Source organism: Acanthisitta chloris, unplaced genomic scaffold (genome assembly GCF_000695815.1).
Source record: "Acanthisitta chloris isolate BGI_N310 unplaced genomic scaffold, ASM69581v1 scaffold22766, whole genome shotgun sequence".
Taxonomy (NCBI): Eukaryota; Metazoa; Chordata; class Aves; order Passeriformes; family Acanthisittidae; genus Acanthisitta; species Acanthisitta chloris.
Window position 1 is genome coordinate 93,418 of NW_008679268.1, and position 25,888 is coordinate 119,305.

General features: G+C 40.7%; 1 protein-coding gene across 1 annotated transcript in view; it reads right to left on the reverse strand.

Annotated features, from left to right (window-relative positions):
• The window catches only part of BARD1 (BRCA1 associated RING domain 1), a gene marked incomplete at its 5' end in the record, with an annotated part of 39,711 nt that extends 17,781 nt beyond the window's left edge, over positions 1 to 21,930 (reverse strand). Inside the window, 4 exons of the mRNA XM_009077227.1 lie at positions 3,875 to 4,047; positions 4,674 to 4,754; positions 13,871 to 14,868; positions 21,785 to 21,930. Coding sequence (XP_009075475.1) covers positions 3,875 to 4,047; positions 4,674 to 4,754; positions 13,871 to 14,868; positions 21,785 to 21,930 — 1,398 coding nt within the window. The remainder of the gene's footprint in view (positions 1 to 3,874; positions 4,048 to 4,673; positions 4,755 to 13,870; positions 14,869 to 21,784) is intronic.
• Between the last annotated feature and the right edge of the window lie 3,958 nt (positions 21,931 to 25,888).

Genomic DNA, 25,888 nt, shown 5'->3' on the forward strand with positions numbered 1-25,888 from the left:
TTAGACAGCAAAAACCTGCACTACCTTGACTTGGAAAAAGCAGACCAAATGATGTCAGTGTCATGGGTCTAATGCCTCCTGGAATTAACTGCAGGTTATAATAGCTCTTGCCCCTATGCCATTCGTAATTGAGGACCACGGTCGATCCCCAGGCATTCCCACAGGTTTGTTCAGAATCAGATTCACAACCACTCAAAGACATCTAACACCTAAAAAAAAAGAGCACCACGACAATTTTTACTAGTGCTAAACTTATTGTCCATGAAGAACTGGAAAGACAGCCCATTTGAGTCAAAGCATTTAGGAAGTACTGTGAAATTGCAAATGCACAGATCTAATTTTTCAAATCACTTGGCTTGCTGTGAAGCAAGGAAGAAGACAGAATTCAAGCATATTGAAAAAAGCCATAAAATAAAAATTAGCTATGTGTAGGAGATTAACTTAAAAAAATTAACAAGACCAGTAGGACAATTAATAGGTCCACTGGTCCATATAATATTTTTCATTTGCAGTTCATATCTTTCCCAGTCAGTGAAAGCTTCAATGGCAAATGAAGTGCCACATCCATTAAATCTTAGAGATTTTAAAAAAAAATTTTGCCAAGGAATAGGAAATCCCCAGATGACTTGCTGGAAAAACAGGAAATCCTCATCCGTGCTTGGTCCAAAAGCTGTGTGGTTGCTTCATATTATACACAGTTATTTGTTAATGCACTATGTGTTAACATTCAAGAAGAAAAACATAGTGTGGAGGACACTTGGGGTGAGATGCACTTGATGGGTCTGTGAACCTGATGATCTAAATCTGAGACTGCAAAGTCTCAGCTCTCTGGATAGGGTTATAAAAACTAGGGTTATAGGTATAACCTGTAAACCTCACCAACTCATGTCCCTTAGGAAGTGGCTGTATTTGCTTCCAGATACATCCTACACCCCTCCACAGACCCGTGGGTCTTACCTGCTTGGTGTCTGCAGGCAGTAAATGTTACACATCTTTAAAAAAGTATTTCATCTTGCACAACTGAGTTATCATTCTACATTTCAAAACTACTGCTCTAAGCAGGCTGTTCAACACAAGCTCTGTTTTTATTCCAGTAGATTAACTCTCCAACACACAAGGGACATTAAGACACAAAACTGAGTTAATTCTCCTGTCAAAACAGCAGCATGACATCAGTCACTTTTGTGGGGTGTCATGCTATATATTTCATAGTGTCCCAAGTAACATTTGAACACATTCATCATGTTCACACTTTACTTAGCTTAGCTAAAGGAGAGGACTTTCAAGTAACCACAGTGAACTAATCAAACTTCCCTCACTGCTCCTGGGAGGTAATGAGGAATCACTTTATCCTGCCATATTGAAGAAGGCACTCTCCTGGGCTCAAAGATGAGAGCCTGAGAAGCTCATGAAAGGACTAGAAAGGGTTTCATACACCAAAAGAAAGAAAAAAATGAACTAAAATCAGACAAACTGGTTTGGTAGAGTCTCAGCTCACACACTGCACACTTGTAAAGTTAAGGCACTCCTCAGATATATGGCTAAAGAAAATCAACCTTTGAGAAGAGATGCAAGTTCTACTCATCACTGCTCAATTTCTACTGCAAAGATCATCAAGTAATAATGTGCAGGTGAGCAGATCTTGAATTAAGTATAAGGAGGCCAATTATAAGTAGCTATAATGAAAAGAACTATAATTGCACCATCTTAAGTGATCAGTCTGTTCTTGCCTCCTGTTTTTAAAACTGTGGTCTGCAGGTTTTGGGGATCTAGGAAAAAGGTCACCAAAGGAAAACAAGCTTCTTGTTAGATGTGACTTTGTTATAAGGGCACCTGCATCCACCAAGAAAAAAAAATAAATTAAACCTTTAATATTAAAGAAGGATCAAATCCACTTACCTAGAAAAATCCAACTCCTGTTTAATTAGGACTACAACTACCAGAGGCAGTGGCAGAAAAAACAACCTGTAAGATTTGCAGTCATGATCCAGGGAAAGGTCACAGCACAATTCATTGCTGGAAGCTAGTAAGGCACAGGAAGGAAGGGAGGGAGGCACAAGACATTCTTAGAAGTCTCAGACACCCTATTCTTGTTTCTATTGTTTCTTGATAGTGTCTGGAAGAGGTCAGAGTTACTATTCAAGCTTGAACACTTTGCTTGTACATCCTATTCTCTATGCCTCCAATGCTCTCTGTAAAAATGGGGGGGGGGAAGAAACTCCTTTTCATCATCAATGCAATAGTAACACACACAGTAGCACTTTAGCCAGAGATAGAGAGCCTACAGAAGATCTGGAAGCTGCAATTATTTCAGGAAGGACATACAGGACTGAGTTTTTGCCAAAGCACCCATGGTTGCTTTTGCCAGACAAATTACACAAGGATTAACGGCAGCTCAATTTGTTCTCAAAGAGATTTTAACTGAACATTATCTACATTCAGTGAAAAGTTAAGGCAGAGTTTAAGGTTTACATAAATCTCTCCTTCCCTGATTAAAAGCTTCTGTTTCAACAGAAAGTCATGTTTGCTCATGTAGAATGAGTTCAGCTTCATCTCAGTTTGCATGAGCACATGCAGTAGAGACTAAGGCTAGTAACAGACCTGAAGAGTCCACTGCTGGCATTTGTAGCTTCAGCTGTGCAAATCTACCAGGGCTGAAGTCCTGTCAAAACCTTGCAGCAAAGCTGTTGGCTATGCTAGGCTTTCAAACATCAGACAGACAAGAGATAAGTGCCACAGAACCAGTTCCTGATACTCAAGAGGCTTGAAAATTAGTTTCTGAATCTGTCAGCTTTTCAAGGTGCAATGTGCTGGTCCTTGTTGTTCAAGAACAAAGTGAAGATGAACAACTAATCCTGGTTTTACTTTCTTCTGCTGAAGTCTTGAGAGTTTGTTGCTCTGGTTTGGTTTCTCCTTGGTTTTTTTTAACTCTAGTATATTCAAGAAAAGCCTATGCTTTCCCACAGAGCACCTTAATTCTCTAAGCTTCAAGAGTGAATATCAAGAACTGAAGTGATTAAACTGAACTTGTTTACGCTTCTTTATGCAGCTGCCAAGCAATCTTGTGTCATCCAAGACTTCATCCTGTTGTGTTGCTATATACACACACCCCTACTGACAACTTGTACCAGACTGAAATTTATACACACAGGCCCTGGTACAATAATACAATGACTAAAATTACATTTAGTGTCTGAAATACTAATAGGCTTCAGTTATTCATAGGCTAAAAGATTCTTTAGCACCTCCTCTACACAAATGCCAAAATCTTCAGGAGGTGCAATTGTATAGAAGAGTCAACTGAAAATATTTCTAAGCTCTTTTTTTTTTTTTTTTTTAATTAAAAAGTGTACCAAGGATTAGTGCTTTGATCCAGAATGGAAAAAATAAAAACCACTTCTCAAATCTCAGCTTGTGTCTATGTCACTTGTGAAAATAGAAGAGACTGGACCAAAATGCCTTCTGCTAGCAAGTAGTGTAGTAAAAGCAAAGAGACGAAAAACAGCTGTAGCAGTTCAAAACTCATCTAGCTCAGCATCTTAGAGCTGACAGTAGCTATAACAAGATGCCAACACAAAAGTGTAAGATTAGGGCAAACATATGTTGCTACTTTCCTAGTACAGTCTCCAGTACTCCAGCTATCTATGCCTCAGGCATCCTCAGAAACTCTTAGGACAATGCAAAATGGAAAGAAAATACCTACCTGGGAAAGGAGGATGAAAGTATAGCAGAACATACATTTAACACCCACCCCCCCTCACTTCAAATAAATCACATTTATTACTAGCTTTGCTTCATATTTACTGAGCATCCACTCTGGAAGTTGTAGCTATAGCTAATGCCACAGCCACAGTAACATTCCACAGGGACTCACACTGCATCCCGGGAGGCACCATGCTGCAGCAGCAGCTCCACAATGGCCACGTGCCCGTTCCTGGCAGCGTCATGAAGCGGCGAATCGTTCTGGTACCCCGTGGTGTTCACCAGGGCCCTGTACTGCAGCAGCAGCTCCACCACGGCTTTGTGCCCATGGTTACACGCCTCGTGCTGGTGGGGAAATCCAGGAGAAACTCAAAAGAAACTCAATCAGAGGAAAGACTACTGTCACATCAGTTAACACATTTGCTTTCAAACGTCTCAGCAGATGGGTGGGGAAGGGTTAGGGAAGAGCTCAACAAAGGCCAGCTGTGTGCAGATGAGACTATAGGGAAAAAGCCTTCCAGACTACAGATTGTCAGGAGTATTCTGCAGGGGAGGATGAAGACATGGTTGAAAAGAACCTTTTGCTTATTGTATGTGATTCAAGTGAGCAATTTTTTCATTCATCAACTTGATATAATTCCAAAACACTGAGGACATTAAGAACCCATAAGACATAGATTGTTTGCAACTGATTGTTTTCTAGTTACTCTAGGTCTATCTTCTGCATTTGCAGAATTGCAGGCTAATAGATTTCATGGCAGGTCCTATACCCCAGCAAAGCAGAGTTAGATTTGGGCAGGTCAGTATTGCTAATGAATCCTTTTAAACTTGTTCATCATCACTTCTTCACTTTGTATAATTCTTTGTCACCTAAATGTGTGTAAAAGGAACTGAAATATGGGAGAGGAAAGGAGGGATAAAATGAAATCTGATTAGAAGACAGATGACAGCAAGTCGTCTTCAACACTCACCAGTGGTGTCCAGCCAGCATGGTCTTTGACATTGGGATCTGCCCCATTTTTCAGAAGCTGTTCCACAGCTGCTAAGTCACCCTATATAGGAAAAAATCATAGTAATGAAGAAGATAGACAAAGACAACAAATTCAAGAGATGACAAATTATAAATTTAGCTTCAATAAAAATTTAATGATACAAATCTTCCATGTGGATATTGTCAGGATAGCAAAAGCTCAGCTGCTTTGAGGACCACAGTTTATCCTTCCTGTTCATGTAGAAGCACCTACACATTTTACATAAATATGTATTTATAGATAAAAACAAGGCATGTAACAGACTTAATTCAAAATAAATGGAAAAATTTGTGCTGATTGCAATCTGTCCACCAGAGTCAACTGTAAGGATTAAAGTCAGGAATATTTATTGGGAATTTCCTTGTCCTTCAGACTGGATTGTCTTCAAGCTAATCCAAATAACTGGCTGAAAACATAGGCAAAATAAATTAATAAGCCTGACAAGCTTCTAGACACTGTTCTCCAACAAGTCAAAGTTTCATTTAACACTGCAATTCCCACTCATGTTGAATCTCACCAACACTTTCTCTGAAAGTTATTCTACCAAAACAGCTTTAATTTGCTTTTTACAAGAACACTATATTAAGTTTTTACTATAAGCAAGGAAATGTATGTGGAGGGGTGAAAACTGATGCAGAGATTATGGAAAGAGACTGAGATGATGGAAGCAAAAGAACAGAATTTATGAATCAGAGGTTCTGACACTCTGAAAAGCAAAATGCAAGAAAGTTAGTAGTAAGACTGCAGCATATCCACATGCAGCTACAAACAGGTAAGGAAAAGGCTCCTGTGAAAGCTGAGGCAAGGAAATCTCTGCAGTGCAAGACATCTTAAAAGCAGGTGGAAAATGCAAGGCAAAGAGAATACGATCAAACAGACTCTGATCTCCATCTCCTTTCCCAGCACTGTCTGCACTCCAGCATGTTGGTACTTAACTCACTTCATGCCACGTCAGCCTGTTCCTGCTTCTGACATTGCTTACCACACTGCAGCCATCGCACAGGCAAGCCCTGCAGGAAGGGGCACCACGACTTCTGTTCCCAAAGATTTGCTGCCATCCTGGGAATCCTCCACAGCTGCAAGTGCACCAGATAACAGGGCCAGGCTGTACCACACCTCTCAGCCCAAAGCACTGACTTACCTGCACCACTACAGATTAGGAGCAGCTGCACATCATTTCTCAGCTGTAACAGGGAAGGAGGACACTGCCAAGGGTTATCTAATGACCAAAACTAGCTAGATAATGCAAGTTTTTCAAAAACTAAACCAGCATAGTAGGCATCAAGTTTCTGCATGGCTTGCCACCAATGCCTCAATCCTTATTATTTTAGGTTAAAAAAAGTATTTCAAGACTACTGCTAACACTTCCCCTAGACAAGGGTATTGTGAACCCAAATCAAGAAACCAATATACAAACTGGTATCTAGCTCTGGCCCTCAACCAAATTTGCAATATAAAAAATACTAGCATCTGAAGGGGGGAAGAGAAGTTTACCCCATGATCTACAGCAAGTTCAGTGCCTTGAAGTAGTGGAAAGTCAAAAAATTGCTAAGTGTTACTCATTGTGTGCCTTAGACAAGGTGAGAGAATATTAAATTAAGCTTTAACTACAACAAAAATATAATGAATGTGATTCTTTTGTTACCAAGGAATACACTGAAAAAAACAAAATAGCTTTAATCTTCACCCTTTAGTTAGAGAGAAAATATTAAGACAGACTGCTCAGCAGAAATAAATCCAGCAAGCAACAAATCTAGACCCTAAATTCACCAAAAAAAGTGCTAATAATCACTGCCTTTACAGCCATCAAGCAAATTAAGACACCAGAGATAAGTTTCATGCATCATATTCACAATCTAGTGTCCCAACAAAATGTTACCTTTCAAAGCAATTACTAACTGCAGTGTACCCTTTATGGTTGCAAGGTAACACACATAACATCAAACTGGAGTTACTCTGAGGCAGCCAAGACACTGCTCAGCATTAAGATCTGTTTCGACAGAGAAGATACAATTATCTCTAATGAGCAAGATCTGAGCTTATCATTTAAAGTTCAGTTTGCAAACATGTTCAGCAAGGATTTGACATTTCAGGAGTACTCCTTCAAAGCAGGGAACATAGCTAATAATTTGTGTGGGCATTAGATAGTATCACAGCTTTTCAGAACAGCCATGTGAACATTGATTTGTAAAACATTACTGCAGTTTTATCAAAGAAAACGTTGCTGGTGTGGACACCAGTACTGACAACACCCACAGACTTAAATTCAGCTTCAAGTCAGAATTAGAAGATTGGTGTTTAGCTGCTTACAGAACATAAATATTGTCATCACCTCACCTGTAAATAGAAGCTGCTCCCTGCAACCAGCTCCTAGCAATGAGAGTGACAGCAAGGAAGGAAAGCTGTCATGCCTGCTGCACTGTGCAGTGACTGGATGGGTGCTGCCAATCAGGATTATGGGAGATATGCTAACAAAACTGTTCACAGCCAGGAGAATGTGCCTTTTGTCCCCTCAGCGGTTCTTCAGTTGCTTACCATATTGTGAACATTTAACTCAGAAAGAGCAGATGAAATTTTAAGAAACAGATCCTTAACAGACATGATATAAAGCCCCTCCTGCATGCAGGACCACTGCCACAGACCACTTCAGATGAAAAAGACCTGTAAGATTATCAAACTCAACTACAGATGCCTCTGACCTTGGACTGGATCTTCCAGAGGCTGATAACAGGTTCAGATAAGAACAAGTCAAGCCAAATGTGAATGATCCAAGAGTAAAACAAAAGTGCAGCTAACAGATTGACCAGTTCTATCAAAGCAGATTCTATGAAAGCTGATGAAATTACTCACATTTGGAAGTTAAGAAATGTTTTGTTCATCTCTAAACAAGAAGGAGTAAGGACCTCGTAGGTGCAAGTCTCAGCCACAAATATCTCTATACCATATGTCTTTGCACCACAAGTAAGAAAGCAGAAGAGACTATGCCTATTCGTATGGAATTACTGATTCCAACATGCTGCATGAAGTTGTGCTTTGATTTACACTGAAATCAATTTTGTACATTTAGTTCCTTGAGTTTACTTGACCCAGCAATGCCAGCAGGATCCAATACAGAGCCATAACCACACCAGATGATACAAGGAGGGACCAGTGGATCCTGTCTTAGCTGTCTGTAGCAACAGCAGAGTGGAAACCTAAGTGGAGATACTACTTGTTCAGAAAGAGAGAACATGACAAACACCAGGTGGAAAAATGCTAACATTAACAATTCACAGGGAAGTGTTTATTTTGAAATCTCATTATCAATGAAGGATTGCATCCAGCTCCCGAAGAGGCAAAATCTACTGCAGAATGCAGAATTATCCGTTTGGAAGAAACAAAGCAAAGGACATTTGAAGCTTATAACGAAGCTTATGTGTAGTGACAACACAATAAAGCTACGGGTTTGCACTTCCTCTGCAATACAGCTCTCGGGAGCTCGGGAAACCACACCAGCAGGAAAAGCACTGGGGCCATCTGTTGGCAGACCTGGAGCTGCGTTACCTTGCAGACAGAAGGGTGTTAGCACAGCTTCACAAACACCAACACAAATTTAGTTCCTGCAGTCACAGACAGAATAACTCAGCAAACTATCTTCACTTGGCTTGCACAGCGTGGCTGGTTTTCCTTTTTCCTTTTCTCTGAAGTCAGCTGTGTCCTGATTTTAACACAGAAATATATTAAGAACTGCGTGTCCTCTCAGTCCTATTCTACAGGTTTGGTGTGGGCTTTTTCATTTTACCCTTTACAATTTCCATTAACCATAGATATTTTCCACCCAGAAGTCATCAAAGAACTTAGGGGTTGGAATGGATCTTACAGATCATCTAGTCCCAACCCCCTGCCCTGGGCAGGGACATCTCTTCACTAGATCAGGTTGCTCAAGGCTTCATCCAGCCTGGCCTTGAGCACTGCCAGGGTCAGGGCAGCCACCACATCCCTGGGCAACCTGTGCCAGTGTCTCACCACCCTCACAGGAAAAAACATTTTGCTCACATCCAACCTAGACTTTCTCTCCTTCAGTTTGATCCCATTACTCCTTGTCCTGTCACTGCAGTTCCTAACACAGAGTCTCTCTCCAGCTCCTTGTAGGCCCTTCAGATATTGAAAAGTTGTTCTGAGGTCTCCACACAGTCTTCTCTTCTCCAGGCCCTAACTCCCTCAGCCTGTCCTCATAGGGGAGATGCTCCAGTCCTTTTATCAAGCCTCCTCTGGACTTGCTCCAACAGTTCCATGTCCTTCTTATGTTAAGGACACCAAAACTGTGTGCAGTGTTCCAGGTGAGGTCTCAGAATCACCTCTTTTGACCTGCTGTCCACACTCCTTTGGATACAGCCCAGGATTGGATTGGCTTTCTGGGCTGCTAGCACACACTGCAGCTCATGGTGAGTTTCTTTAAGTTCTTAAGCAAATGAAAACATATTCTACCAGTTCAAAAGATCCAAAGATTTAGGACAATACATGAAGCTGGAAACCTGTACCCCTTCAACCAAACACTTCTCCCTTTATTTGCAAATATGAAAAAGTGACTTCAGTCTAGGTCAAACAAATGAACAAAAAAAGCCCCTTTCAAACCCAGAGACTTGCATGTTTAAGCTGGGGGGAACTAGATTATTTACAACTCATAAGTGGTCATAAAGGACATATATGAATTACAGAGTGCTTATAGGAATTATGAATGCTCCAACCAAATCCTTCCAGGAACCAGCAACTTTCTCACCTCAGGTTTCTCCAAATTAATTTCCTACTCAGCATTTTAGTAACTAATATTCATATAAGTAGCTATGTTTAGCCTTTAACAAAGAGAAAACAAACACTTAAGAAGTTTAACTCACCTCAGAAAGAAGAAGTAACAACAAAGCATTATCAAAAAAGAAATGGTAATTAGCATCTTAGCTTTCAAACCAGCACCTGGGAAGAAGGATTGCTCTGACTCATGGTCAGTTTTCATATTCTGAAGTTCTGCATTCAAAAGCATTACACTGCCTCCTATTTGCCCTGAGCTCCCTGCGTGATACTGCCCATAATCCAGAGGCTGCTCACCACTGCTATACCCCCAGGACTAACGTTAGAGACTCAATGTCAAACTACCACTTCAAAGCAGTCTCAGGTTCTACACCTGCACCCAAGTCACCCTGCTCGTTTCTGCAGACCTCGTATCTCTAGGAAGGGAGATATTCCTCCTATGTACGTGTGTGAACCAACACTCACACATGACACTTAGGTACCTGGTACCAAAAGCATGAAACTGCACAGCTGACTAGGTCAGACACCTTTGAAACCAATATTTAAAATATATTCTGATGTTGGCCATCACATGCTCACAAAACCACAAAGTCTTCTTTCACTCTCCTTTCTAATGTGCCATTAAGTGGTAACAAAGCAATAAAAAGGCAGAACAGCCTCACAGACTCAGAAGGAATTATCTAGTAGTTATTAAAGTGTATAATGACCACGAAGAGCCCAGCACAGCAGGCTAGTCATGAATGAAGCCTTTATGAAGGCCTTACTGGTCAGCTGTCAAAAATAAAGGGTCTCTGGAACAGGAGGCAACCAAAACTGGTCCCGATACACCACCTCTGTCTCTTCCTCTAAGTAGATGCTCTGCACAGATGCAATTTCTTCTTCCCTCAGAGCAGGGACAACTCTGCTTTTAATCTGAAGCATAGCAAGCCTTCTCACAGCTACCTCCCATCCACTCCTCGTGCCAGTGCAGCTGTTGTGTTGCAGGTTACTAACCCTCTTCCTGGAATCCACAGTGGCAGCAATTCCACTGTGGACTGTCCCATCATCTCCCTTGACAATGCAGAAAAAGCATGGGTGCAACCAAGACCTGAAACACCGTTTCAAGAAACTAGGGGGGGGTTTCTCTCCACAGCAGATTTAAGACTTCAGACTAACTCGTTAAGCAGCACTGTGCTGTGTTTTAATTGCCATGTAAGAGTTGGGCCTGGGAACAATCTGTTATCTCACTGTAAAAAAATTCCCATGTGGAAGAGCTGTTGATTGGGCAATTTCCCACTAGTTTAGAATATTCAGAGTTGCATAGGTCACATTTTGTGTTTTAACTAATTGGAAGTTTTACCTTAATGACTGTAGAGGAAGATAAACACAACCGCTGTTTGCTACAGGAAGAGTTGCATTTATTGTCATTTATTAGTTTAACTCAGCATTAAGTTCATCCACACTAGAACCTTTCTTGAGAACCATTTTGATTTCAGTGAAGTAATAACTAGTAGTAGTAGTAAATGGGAACAATCCCTCAGACTCGTTTGAAACAGCGCAATACTCTCACTTTGCATGCCTGATAATGTTGTGTATGGTCTCTTAAATAAGAAAAAAGGGAGAATTCAATTAGCTTTAATTAAATTCTGGGTATTAGACCCTAACAGCTAATGAAAATAATACAGATTTATTTTTATAATTAATGAAGTCCCAGAGAATTAGACTTTATTTCACTTTGGAGGGAGGGTGGCAGCTACAAGTCTGTTTCCTATTACACACATGGAAAAACATTCCCGGCTGTGGAAAGAACAAGAAAAAAAAATTGCCTGTAAAACAAAACTGGAAGAGAAATACTCTTTCCAGAAACAGAAAAAAAAATGACAGGGCTCTTTGTAGAAAAAAAAAACCCAAACTAAACCTCACAGTGTGAATATACATACAGTATAAAGTCTGGTATTTTCAAGACCAGTTTCTCTGAGAAAACACTTGTATCAGTTCCATAGCAAGATTCCTACAAGTTAGAAAAGTGATTTAGAAACACACAGGTTCTATGACAGATACTTGCACGCAGAAAAAGTGTCTTCTAGCAACTGCCACCCTCCTCAGCAGGTTCCTGGCAATTAATCACTGCTGTTTGTTGGGCACTGCTTCGAAGTGAGATGTCCCCAAACCCCATGGCCAGTTTCAGAAAGACCAAGTCTTCACATCCTGCTCTGGCTCCACCAACTTCATCTACATTGCCACGGACTAATAACTCTGCCTACATTTACTGGCAACCACAGGATGCAGCAAGTTCTTTGGAACGCCATAATATACCCATGATTGAGCTATAGAACAGGAACAAAGAACACCACAAAAGAAAGATCATCTCTATAACCTCCTTCTAGAGATGAGGAACTGACATATCAAAACATCTTTCTCAGAGTTGCATGGGAAATTTAGTGGATGTAAACAAAGATACGTGCAAGGAAAGTATGACCATAACCAAAAGATCACTTTCCTTGCCATATTTGAGCTGCCTTTAAAACAGTGGTAACTCTGAGATCACCCTGAAGCCCTACCTACCTAAACAAGCCTTTGTTAATGAGCACCTCAATGCAAATAGAACCAATGGATAAAAATCACAGCAGAACTAATGAGGAACAGAAGCCACTTCCCATTTTAGCTTGATCATCATTAACATTAAAAGACAACACCAAAAGGAATTCATACACAGGACTGAAGAAAGCACTTCTGGGTGCCCACCCCCATCACCCCCACTCCAGCTGGAGGTCAGCTTTCTTGGCTGTACCAATGCCAACAAGCAGTGCCAGCGACACCACTAAACTTGGATCATCAAAACATGTTTATCCTTTTTTGTCTACAGCATGAACTGTTTAATTTTTACTCATTTATCTTCAAAATGCTTTGCAATGAAAAACCACCTTACTGGCACATCACCAATATGCCAAATACTCCAAGCCTCACACTAAGCTGCAGACATGCTGCTTCCTTAGATGAAATTTTTGTACTCTTGAGCAGTGTCAGACATACTGCTGGAAACACACCTGTGTGAAAACATGTCAAGGTAGATCAATGTTTTTAGAACCAGTCAGTCATGACAGTATTCATTGCAAATTCTCAGAAAATCATGGAAGGGTAATTTGTAAACAGTGTTTTAACAAAGAGGAATATACAGGAGTTATGACGAGAGGTAATAGGAGATCTGTCCTTCAAAGCTCCTGAGTCCTGTGAGGACAACGTTTCATTTTCTCCTCCCTAATTCCATACTAACGGCATCAAGTGTGAGATTTGAACTCAACTCAGCTCAGCTGCCACTTCCATTTAAAAAGGTTTCGTGCAGCAGGAGTGGCTTATTAGAATGCCTTTGAAAGAGGACACAGTTATTTATCAGGAACAGCCTCTTTCTCACCACGCAGAAGTGCTGCATAAATGTCAGGATACTTACAGAAGAATCAATTCTTCCAGAACAGGCAGCCTATTAACCACCCAGTATTTGTGTATTATGATTTAGCACAAAGCACATTTAAATGGCCAGACTACAAACTCTTTGAAATGACTTCTCAGATGCCATGAGTGCATCTGATGAGTCTGACAAGTTTTACCTCACATGCATGCAGCTTTCTCAAAGTAATGGGCAAGGACTGCCCTTGCAAAGAGCAAAGCTAAAAAGTTCTAACACAGCAGGAACTGGTTAAGACAATAACTCAACAACAAAATCAGTGACAGCTGTCATTCCAAGAATAACATTGATCCTACATAAAACTGAAGTCTACTGAGAACATCTCAACTCTGTCTCTTCCCTCCTCCACTATTCACAAGCACAGCATGCTCAGAGCATAGGGCTGAACATGGAAATCACAGGGTGCAGCACCTCATTCCTCTTGAGCCAATTCTTACATCAGGTGGTGGATCTCAAAGATTACATAATAGTTAACTTCAATTAAAATTGCACAGAGTTATCTTCATGTAGATAACTCAGATCTTAACCTGCCTGAGTTACCAGACCAAGTTAAACAGATCAAGATCAGAAATACTTACTAAACTCCCTATGACAAATCAGAGACAACTCTCTGGCACACAAGGCAAAAACATTTACACGCTTATCACTTCCTAGAACGCACAGGTATAACTGACACTGCAGTGCATTGAGTTTCCATTAATAACCTCCTCTGATCATTCCAATAGTCATTTCTTTATGAAATCCATCAGGTTGGAAACTCCCCAATAAATCTAGAAGAAAACCACAAAATGATAACTGCCCCCTCAAAATAGGATGTTCTGAAGTAACTGGATTCCATGATATTTTCAAAACAACATTGTCTTTTTTAAACCTCTGCTTAAAGCACACAGCTAGAAGATGATGGCCCTACCTTGATGGAAGCAACATGGAGCAAGGTCTCTCCTTTGTAATTTCTTCTGGCAATTGTGTTCCCACCAGGGGATTTTAACACCAAAGGACTGAGTGGTATTGCTACTTGACTGCAAGTCTTAGAAGTAGATGGCGTAGAAGGAGATTTTGATAGTGAAGGACTGTTTGTTGCTTGAAGGACTGCAGAACTTCTTGTCTTCACTCCAGGGTGAGTGCGTTTGGATGCACAGGAAGAAATCTGAACTGGTGTCTGATGTTCAGTCGCTGGAGAGATGGGGGAACCCTGAGGTAACTCCTCTAAGCAATCTGCCTGCCTGCCTGAATTCCCAGTAATGCTCCTCTCAGTTTTCTTTGGTCTTTTAGACTGAGAACTAACCTGAAGTCCAGATTGCTCCCTTCCACGTTTTAAAGGTGTACTTTTATTCTCTATGGACAATGACGTCTCTGTGGCACAACTTGTTTCCCTGCTGTCTTGTGCAGGGCACACGACCTCACTGTTATCTTTCTTCCCTGGAGATTTTATCTGTGGTGGCAATTCTACATTTTCTGTATTTTTGCTGGAGTCAGCTTCCTCTACAGACTCCTGCTGAGGTCCCTCCTCAGGGCTATCTGGTTCTGGAGTGCACAGGACTACTGGTTGACTGCAGATGGTCACACACTTTTCCTTGGGAGTCTTCTTCTCTAACCCTTTCTGCTCAGGCTTCTCTATGCTCCACTCTTTGTTAATGTCTGCTAGCTGTTTCTTCTTCATCTTCTTCATCTGTTTCTGTGTTGGTTTTTTTGCTGGCTTGGAGGGCTTCTCATGAGGAGGAGAAGGGAAAAAATCATAAACTGAAGTTGTGCCTTGACTGAAATCGTTGCTTTTAGTCTCAGGCTGACTCTGGGCCAGGACGAATCGGACCTTCCTACTTCTTGGGCTGAACCACATTTTTATCTGTTCCTTCTTACTCTGTTTTTCCAAGACTGAATCAGTTGGTGTGGATGCATCTTCTGCTGAATCTAAGTGCATCAGGGAAGAGGAAAAATAATTATGGAGTACTCTTCAAACCATCACAAAGCAAAAAAAGATCATCATAACAGCTGTAATAACTGATGAAGTGCTAGTAAATAAAACCTATGGGTGCCTTCATTTCTTCTGAGAAGACACATGGAATGGCTTGAAAACCCCAGGCAAGGTCACATGCCACTCTGGAAGTCAGGGATCCCAGTGCAGCTAGAGCTATCCACTAGGCAAGTGAGCACCCTGGTAGAGAAATTGCTTCAGCAGTGTGTCTGCACACACACAGAGGACTTCCGGCCAGGCCACAAAAGGAGAGAAGTTGGTTCTCTCCCTGAGTTTTCCTTGGAAATAGGTTTACCAAAGAGGTATGTGCATACACAAGAACAAAAACAATTTCTAAAAAGTTCCTCTGGAGATGAAAAAGAATAGCTGTAAACAAGCAAAAATAATATCCTTCTAAGAATGCTGAACATCCCTGAGAAATTCTGACTGATTCCACAGATAGAGCAGATGAATCAGAGAAATAGATAGAAAATCTGTAAGTAAATGTATTCTGTCATTTGATCCTTTACCCCTTGGTAGTAAATAATTTCAAGAAAGATACATATTTTGATGACCTCAAACATTTCTTAAAAAAATATGCAGTGGAGCAGTTTTATAAATCACATTGCACAGCATATTACAAATCAATAATGAAGATGGAGGAATAACCTGTCCTGAAATAACAGCTGAGAACAAGGACTATAAATACTGCCCTCAATGGCTTAAGAATAAATTCAGGAGTATAAAACGACCTCTAAGTTAGACACTAATTTCATTTCACTTTTTTGCTGCTAAAGAACTGTAACAGACTTTTTACTGATTCCTTCCTGGAAGCCAAAGTTACTTTAGGTTACCTGGACCAGTCCTGCAAAGTAAATGCACAACTCATTCTTCCTGTTGCCTCAAACCCCAGGGACTACAATTCACAAAAGCCTTGGTTATTTAAAGCAAACAAACACAAAACCAGTGTGAATTTTGCCTAGTGAGCTAAGTAGAGTATTTTTATTTTTTTTTTTACACAGAACTAAGACCAACATTCAAATATCCTTGAAATAAACTATACAAAGTCTCAATTGTTAAAAATGACAGACACTCACTGCAACAATCTCACTTTCACTTAAATGCATTAACTTCTTTTCTCCATACCTTCTCTTGTGTTGGTGTCAGATCTGCAGCCCATTTTCCAAGCTGTGATCTACCCATAGATAGCAAACAAACCAGCCCCAATCCCTTAGTCACAAAAAAATACATTTGAAATCTCACTTAAAAGCGTATAGCTAGTAATTCAACACTACAACAGACAACTGCAGTTCTCTTTTAAAGCACCATTTTAAAGTTAAATGTTTCCTCAGTCTTCATTTCAATTACTCTATTTATCCCTTGAATTTAAATATGCTCTAGATTTAGCTAGACAAATATGTAAACCATCAGACCAAAAGTGTTTTTAAGACTATACCTTGAGGCTAATCAATCATTTAGGCACCTAAAGATAATCCTCAAGTATAGAACTGCAGCTATTTTGTTTTCCTGAGGGGCTGGGCTTGGTGCAAACAGGAAGAAAAGCACTGAAATTAAGACTGAAATCTCAGAACTAGCAAGGCTTGAGATCATATCCAATCTCATTCTGACAATAACATCTGAAAAAAGGAAGAACTTGATTGCAAACAGATGCAAAATATAAACACAAGTTACTATTTGCTTGTCTTGCCTTCCCTGTTTACACAACTAGCAGATTTCCTTGTAAAATATTTACCTTGCTAGAACTATCAGTCATCCCTAAGTAAAGAGAAAGAATAAATTCAGCTTGCAGAAGTAATTTGTGCAACAATTGTGACGGCTAGAATTCTTTTTGATGTGTATAGCACAGCAAGACTTTAAAGTCCAAGTGACAAATTCAATCACAGGCACTGCCCTTCAGAAGGATGACCTAAAGCAGCACAACACGATGAAGGATTGACATTGGAAGCTCAGGATATGCCCCTCCTGGCAGCAAGAAAGCCTGGGAAAAATCTGTCAATAAGGATTCCTAAACCCCTGGTTATTACTGGCTGCTCAGCAGGGAGTTACTAGCCAGGTGGTTAAAAACCTGCTGAAAATATAGTACACCAAGTATTTCCCAGGATTATTTTTCCTCACAAGGAACTACTTTAGGTGTAGAACTACTTTAGGTGTATGTTGCATGTTTTAGAACAGGGAGGCACTTGTGGAACATGATTAAAAGAACACACTGTGCCAAGGAAATCCATCCCATCAACTAGCCCTGCACACCCAGGCCATCTCCACATCCTGCTGGAGAGACAACTGCACTTCCTGCCAGGCTGTGTGTTACCTCTAAGCCATTCTTCAACAACTCCATCCTTTCAAACACTCTATAACTAACATCAGCTTTACCTGAACAAATCTGTGTAGCACCTGTCAAAAAATGGTTGTTCTTAGTCTCTGCTACCCTGTCTTTCATTTCCAAAGTGTACAAGGCAGAGAGCAAAAGTGAATTGGACAAATGGCCAATCTACCCTCCCTGAAAACAAATCCATTGATGGACCCAGAGCTGTGAGAGAGAGGGAGAGAGAGAGAGAGAGAGAGAGAGAGAGAGAGAGAGAGAGGAGAGAGAGAGAGAGAGACAGTGCTAAGAAGCTCAAAGGAAGTTCTTATGATTTAATATGTAAATGTTAATTCATATAAAGAGGGTATTATCTGGTAGCTAAGTGCATTCACTTAAACTACCTTCAGAGAAAACTGCTCATAGAAAAATCGATCCAAATGAATTCTTTGCTGTCTCCAAGTTGGAAGCCAGAGCTTGCATCTCCACAGGAATGAAAAAAATTACCATCTATGATTTAGACTTATCTTATGATTTAATATGTAAATGTTAATTCATATAAAGAGGGTATTATCTGGTAGCTAAGTGCATTCACTTAAACTACCTTCAGAGAAAACTGCTCATAGAAAAATCGATCCAAATGAATTCTTTGCTGTCTCCAAGTTGGAAGCCAGAGCTTGCATCTCCACAGGAATGAAAAAAATTACCATCTATGATTTAGACTTAATTATCTTTTTAATACATGTGTCCTCCCCAAATATTTCAGAGATGCCTTGAGACAAGGTAAATTAGCAGAGCATGCCTTACCAATTCTAGGTTTTAAGCACCTGCAAGAGTGTAAAGAGCATCCACAGTAACAGTATTAGAATCAGCCTAGAATAAATGCAGTAAATTTACTCTCCATTACCTATTAAAGACAACATTCATATACACAATATATTAACTTTCTAAATTAGACTTATTGCACATAATAAGCACAAGTTTCTGAATGCTGACATTTAATAGAGCTGAATTTCTTCAATGTTAAAAGGGTTGAGGGTAGACAAAAGTATTAGGGAATAGGCAGTGCCTCAACTAGAGCTCTATCTCCAAGTTCTGCTATAGTGCAAAAACAGGCTAGAGCAGAGGTGAAAAAAGCAGCAATTAGAATACGTGGTTTCTCATTAATCTGCATCAAAGGAATATAATGATGCACATTGTGTACCTTTCAAATTATTCTCTATTACAGGTTTCAGAACAGAAGTTGAGAAATCTCTTTGACAAACTAGTCCCTTATTAAAAATCAAAGGGAAGTGCTTTGGTACCATCTGTGTAACATTAGAGCCTTCACTGAAGAATGATTATTTTGCAGGTTAAGCATTCAACACAGGGAAAGGGAGAAATTCCAACTATTCAAAACTGCACCTTTAGCTATTATGAAAAATGTCATAGCATACATGAGATACAATGTAATCTGTTACAGCAGGAGTCCAACACCTTTTCCTCCACATCAGTAAATGCAACACTAAGCCATGATACTATAAAGGCTAATCAAAAGCTGATCACTCCAGTCCACCAGCACCAAAAAAAGCTTAGGAAGCTTTGACCAACACCTGCAAGGTCTAGCTGTGTATGAGAAGAGGGAAGGAAGGTTTTCTGTTTGACTGTGTTAGCATGAAGCAGATGGTTACAAAGAATAAGGTAAAAATCATCTATAAAAGGTGGTTTTGAAAATTTACGACTATCTCTTCCTTTTGAAGAGCATCACACAAAAATCTGCTGAAGTATTTAGAAATTCACTTCAGAATCATCGCTGTAATGCAACCTTCTTCATCTCTAGTGTATTATATACACTGTGTCCATGACTCAACAAATCCTTACTAATTACCCACCCATGAAGCCTATCATCCCACCAACACCAGTTCTCAAGATGTCTTGGATGCTGCAACATTAGAGCTAAAGATTCTGAGGTGCAGATGTCTCATCTGTGAAGGCTTCCAGCCATCCAGCTTCCCACTTCCCTCGAAAAGGTACAACATAGGGCGGTGAAAAGGTCAGACAGCTCTCCTCACCTTGCCACAGACTAAGGATATAACATCCCTAACAAGTGAATTAATTTTGAAACTCTGCATTTTTTTCCTATAGTTTGCATTTTCTACCTATAAATTGTGTTTTCTAGCCAATTTCAGGTTTGTGGTTTGTCACTTCCCCTTCAGTTGCCCCAGTGGCGTAATTTGCTGTGTTTCCCATTAATTTCAAACAGAAGTATTAGCTGTTTTGTGCAGTCTTTCCTGAATTACTTGCAGCTGCTTCTTACAATGCACACGATGTTTGGCAAAAGCTATTCTTATCCCAATGGAATACAAAGTGAGATCCCTTCTCATACCTACTGTGGAACCTCAGGGTACAGGTTATTTCCGTTCTTGTACGTTCAATATGTTAGCTTAACCCTGTCCTTTTCAGTCACAGTAGATTGGGGGGAGGTTAAAGAAAAACAATTTACTGCATTCACTACCTCTGTCACAGACTAAAAAACGATGCACTTGCATTATAAATTTCAGTGGCAACAAGAATATCAAACAGAAGCCTTGAGACAAGCCACAATTGTCTCAAAACAAGGCATATAAAGCAAATATGCAAAATGGACATAAAACAAATATACGGAAACATTCCTTTTTTCAACTGCTTCTCTTCCTTTCCTCCACAGAAAGATTGATTTTTCGGTCTATTTCCTTTACTGGAACATAAAGTACAATTTCTGACCTTCTAACAAAAGAGAGAAGAAAATATTGTTGACAGAAGTACAGTGCTGTGAGAACATGAAAGCAAGTCCCTAACAAGAGAGGACCTGATTCTCTAAACTCAAACACATTTCACTTCGGATACATTAAGTTCAAGGCATACAGCTATGGGAGGTGACTGATTTGGCAAAGATGAGGGACAGAACATCCTAAAGGATTTGCTCTCAAAATCTCTAAAGCTACAACATCCTGTGATTTTTCAACAATAAATTTTTTACAACACATAATAGGTTGTTCCTAGAGTTGTGCTCATGTACTTATGTATCCAAACCATTCCTAACAGTGAACTAGCGTCAGCTTGGGGTTTTTTTCTTGGTATGAAACATCCAGAAGGGCACTGTACTCATCCTTAGCACAGTGCAGGGATTATAAGCAATGGAAAGTCCTCTCCCACATCAGTTCAAGACTTTAGCTCCAAATAAAACACTCTTGTAAACTTCAATTTCGTGTCTGCTTTTAAGTCAGAACAAGGGATGATAAAAAGAACCTCATTTTGTTCTGTGACTTAGCCACATCACGCAAACTTAATCTTAGAAGGACTGTGAGATGAAATATATTATTCAGCTTCCAGTGCAGTTAAATATCAGACCAATTTTTAAAAGTTAATCCACCTGTAAGAGTTCTCCAAATCATCTAACCAAGTATCAATAATACTGTGTTGCACTTTAAATGCTTCATTTATAGCATGACAAGTAACTCCTCTCAGATATTCTCTTTCAAGTGTGTTTTTAAAAGCCTTCATTACTTAAAATGTTTCCCTGAAATCCTATTTAAGCCATCAGCTATGTTTTCTATGCTCCAGAAGATTTAATCAGCATAGGATTTTATATCCATTTAAAATGTATTCCTTTACAGTTGGGTATAGGCTTCCAGCCTGCTCACTTAAATGCATTGTGATGTCAATAAAGACCTACGACACAAATGAATGAAGGTGCTGATGGGATTAGACTTAGAAAAAGAATCTTTAATTTAGACAAACATATTAGGAAGCAACAATGAAGGAAGAATTACCTTTTCTGTATCTGACAGCTAAATGAATGTTTTCTAAAACTCAGTATTACATAAATGCTCCTCTCTGAGCTTGCAGAAGACACATCCATTCACCTACACTTATTTCACTTCGTTTTTTCCTACTTTGACAAACAGCCGAAAATTTGATAGAGATGAATTCCCAGAGTATATTCTCTGCAATCCTCTAGCACAGTCAGCAATGACAAAACTCCATTGCAGGAGACTAGCTGATTGTTAGGGACCAGAAAATAAATGAGTTAAGACTTGCCTCCTTCCCCTTTCAGGCAAGGAACACGGATAATTTTTATCATGTGCAAAAACCCTAAACTGAAAATTCCTGGGACAGCATTCACACCTCAGTGCACAAAAACACTAGAGGCAAGAGAATATATACATTAATTCTTTAACAGGGCCCCCCTAATACAAGGCAGAACATAACACACTGTGGCTCCCCTAAGAGCACAAGGCATGGCAACTTCTGCCCCTCGTTTGTGCCATGTGACTTGGCAGTCTCTCCCACCTCCATCTAATTTTGGAAGACAGATTCTAATGAATTATGGACTAACCTGCTGATGTGGATTTCTTAGTAAAACAGATTCAGAGAACAAGCAATCCATACAGACAGTTCTCCTGAAATCAAATTTTCCAAACATGATTCAGAACAGCCTCTCGGCATTTTAAACAGGGCTGCACTGCTCATTCCCTGTGAAATGAAATGGAGCAGCCTGGACCCTGCAGCTGTCAGACCCAGGTGACTCCTACCTGGGGTGTCTGCACCCAGTAGCTGCCGCAGCTTGCTGCAAAGCTGAATCATGTTATCCAGCTGCAGGTTGATCTGTGCATCTTGCACCCAGGCTGGCATGTGGCACACGGGGCATCCTGTGCCAACACAGTCACCCACACAGGATCTGAAAGGCAAATGAAGAATCCATTATCCAGTGTAAGTTATCCACTGTACTCCCTTATCAACCGTTCCACAGCCAAACGCTCAGCATGAATCTCTTATTTTAGCAGTGACAAACCACTACTGTAAAGTCACATGAGTTAGTCACAACCACAGGACAGGACATATTTATCATGGCAAGTGACAAGTCAAACATAATTAAGCAAGCCAAGTCCAGAGCCTTGTCAGGACACTGTCATGGAAAACATGGTATCTCGCAACTTCCAGACTCATAAGCTCACCCAAATCTTCAAGACATGCTAAAGCCCCACTGCTATTTGCCTCCAGGTAACAATTAGGCTCAAGCAGATAAAACTACACATTATTTTACACCTCAGCTAGAGGCAGAATTGTTCTGCTGCAGCCTCCCATTTTTAAACAAGTGCCAGGAAGCCAACCCACAGTAAACTATCATTTCTGCTTTTTCCTATTTAAAATCTTCCAGATATTGTGAAATTTCACCTGTCTGAACACTTTCCTGGATGAAGTCCCATGAGGATCTGCAGGTGCTCAGAGTATTCTATCACTGCCCTTTGAGAGCATTTATGCCAGAGGATTGTGGTGGGGAAACAGATTTACCCAGTTAAGGTCATGTAACACTTACAGCTTCTTAGCAATACTTCTCTCCCCGTATCAGCCTCAAATCTTTTATTCTTTTCATTAGGCCAGGAAGAAGACCTTATGATTTGCCATCTGAAATGCAACATTCAAGGGCCATTGTTCCTTCTCATCTCCAATCTATCCTATTAAACATGGGTTATAGTTTCACAGACCCAAGACTGAATTAATTTCAAGTCTCCACCACCTTACCACTATGTAGCACACACAATTCCAGACAAAGGTATAAAATTAAACGTGAGCAGATCATGTGAAACATTCAGAGGAACAAAATGCAAGTAATATCAAGGCACTGCTACCTGGAGAGGAAGATCAAGACTCCAAACATTCATACACTCCAAAACTAATAACATTTCAGTTAACAATACCAAAATCATCATCACCACCACTTCCCATAAGAAGGCGGCGATTTTCAGATCTATTCTCTGCATCAGCATCTCTCCCTCAAACACCACACACATGTCACATCCTCAGGAAATCTGGTGTGTAAAAATGGCTGCTAGGTGTGTTTTGTGCTTTAAACAGCCCGCTCTGAGCAGGAAAAGGTCCTTATGGCTGAGACACTGCTGTGATAGGGAAACTGAAGTACAGTTCTTGACTCTGACATATTCCAGGTGACATTGACAAATCACTTTGAGCAAAGAGAAGGACCAAACAGGTCTCATTTTCTAAGCAAGTTGGCCTCAGGTTTCCCACACCTGTAAAAGGTACTGCAAAGGAAATGCAGAATGACATTTATACCTCAACACTTCCTAATTACTTCTAGCTGTTGGGGTTTTATAGTTAACACAATGACTGTAGCCAACCTAGTAGAGCTACTCAAGACAAAACTGCAAAAACTGATCATAATAAATATCCCTGTCCATAATAAAACCATGCTGAGGGAGGACCAGGTATATTAAGTGTGGCCTGATTACTGCAGTTCATTAGTTTGATATATTTCACTGCATGTATCAGAAGGCAGCTCTGGCCATTCACCCCACTCCTTCCCAGGGGCATTAATAAATGTCTGTCTTCAGCAGTGGGTCAGGATCATGAGAATGCTGCAGATTGGATCTGGGCCCTCCTAAATTTGCTTCTCAACAAATTAATCTAAATTTCCTTGTGTTTATTTTAAAAAAAATAGCTGCTATTTAAGGCTCACGTCATCAAAGGGCAAATGAAATTGCTGCTAAAAGGTCAGGCATACAAAAGAGAAAAGATCAGGTGTAACAATAACTCTGGTAACAGCAAATAAAGTTTTTCTGGAGCAAGAAATAGCTGCTAACAAGAGCTTAAAACTCCTATTAGCTATTCTTTCCAGCCTCATCAATACAAACTGCATTGTCTTCAGAGGATTGGGAATTTTTCCTTCAAAAAAGCCACAAAACTTCAACAAACAGTGGGCGTTTGAAACCTATCACCTAGAATACACTGGGGTTATCCAAAATAAACCCACAAGGCCTTAGAAGCCCAACAACTATACAATTAGGCTTATTAAGCCACACAACCATATTTATAAATAACTTGCACAAGCTGCTGGAGTTTATTTTATGAAGTAATCTGTACACAGATCACATAAATGAAACAAATAACAAAAAAAATCCTTCAGACAGCAGGAGGACCTTAAAGAAGACCTTAAAACTCATCTCATTCCACCCCCTGCCATGGGCAGGGGCACCTTCCACTAGACCAAGTTGCTCCAAGCCACATCCAACCTGGCCTGGAACACTCCCAGGGATGGGGCAGCGACAGCTTCTCTGGGCAACCTGTGCCAGTGCCTCAGCACCCTCACAGGGAAAAAATTCTTCCTAATACCTAATCTAAACCTGCTCTCTTTCAGTTTGAAGCCATTCCCCTTGTCCTCTCACTACATGCTCCTGTGAAAAGTCCTTCTAGAATTTTCTACAGCAATTAATGGCCACAGCTGGGAAAGAACCCACATGTCTGGATAGAAATAAATGATTTGTGTGTCTTTTAATACATCCATATTGAGGGAAGAGATACTTAGGGCATCTGTCCCGTAATCAGTCGCTCCTTAAAAAGCAAGAAAATATTTTGCTTGTACTTTTACCGTCAGGCCTTCAACACTTGAAGCTCCCATTAGAAAGGTGCAGCTGAAGGCAGAGGGAATACCCATCAGGGGGAAGGGTTTTCCTCCACTTTGATTAACATAGTGATACAGTATTAACAAGAGAAAAAGCTGAATATCTAGACTGGCTTACAAGCAGGTATTACAAGGTGTCTGTCCTCTCCACAGTAACAAGTGTAGGATTTTAACAGACTGCTCACATCTGTGCTGTGCATAGAAACTGTTTAAGATATATATGACTGACCTTTTAACTCCTCATGTTTGCATTTGCATGCTGTGAAGAACAATGACATACAGGACAGCCAAGAGGTTCTACCACCTTCCCAAAAGAAGTCTGGAGCACAAGCATTTCAGACTCTGCCTGTACTGATGCTGCAGCAGTGCTCTCCTAAAACAGGCCACGTGATTACCACCTACTCAGAACTGTCTGGTTAGCAGAATGTTTCTAACTTACCTCAGGACGTCCTGAGCTAACTTACCTGAGAACTTCCTTGTGGGAAGGGACCCACAAGGATCACTGAGCCCAATTCCAGGCCCTGTACAGGACAGCCCAACAATCCCACCATGTGCCTGAGAGCATTGTCCAAACACTCCTTGAGCTTTGTCAGGCTTGGGGCTGTGCCCACTGCCCTGGGGAGCTGTTCCAGTGCCCAAACACCTCTGGGGGAAGAACCTTTTCCTGATGTCGAACCTGAACTTGTTCCAGTGCCCAAACACCCTCTGGGAGAAGATCCTCATCCTGATGGCCAACCTAAACCTGTTCCAGTTCCCAACCACCCTCTGGGGGAAGAACCTTTCCCTAATATCCGGCCTAAGCCTTCCCTGACACAGCTTCATGCCATTCCCTTGGGTCCTATCACTGGTTCCCAGAGAAAAGAGATCAGAGGAAGTTGTATAGAGCAATGAGGTTTATTAAGCATTCAGATTACTTGACAAACTGAAACAAGAGGTAATCCTGTTATCCCAACGTGTCTGGATGGGCATGAACAGAGGAACAGCTAGGGAAGCAGATGAGAAGGAGCAAAGGCATTAGTACAGCGGGAGGTCAGAGCAGGGACCAGCAGCACCCAACCCTCTTGCACCCAATCCCCTCGGGCACAGCCAAACCTCCTTGGAAACGGGAAGCATTTCCAGGCCACTCTTCTTCGTGACGAAGGGAGAAAGAGGAAGGAACTGGAGACGATGAGCACACAAGTTATTTCCGAGTTGCGCCCACTCCAAGCGGGCAAGCCGC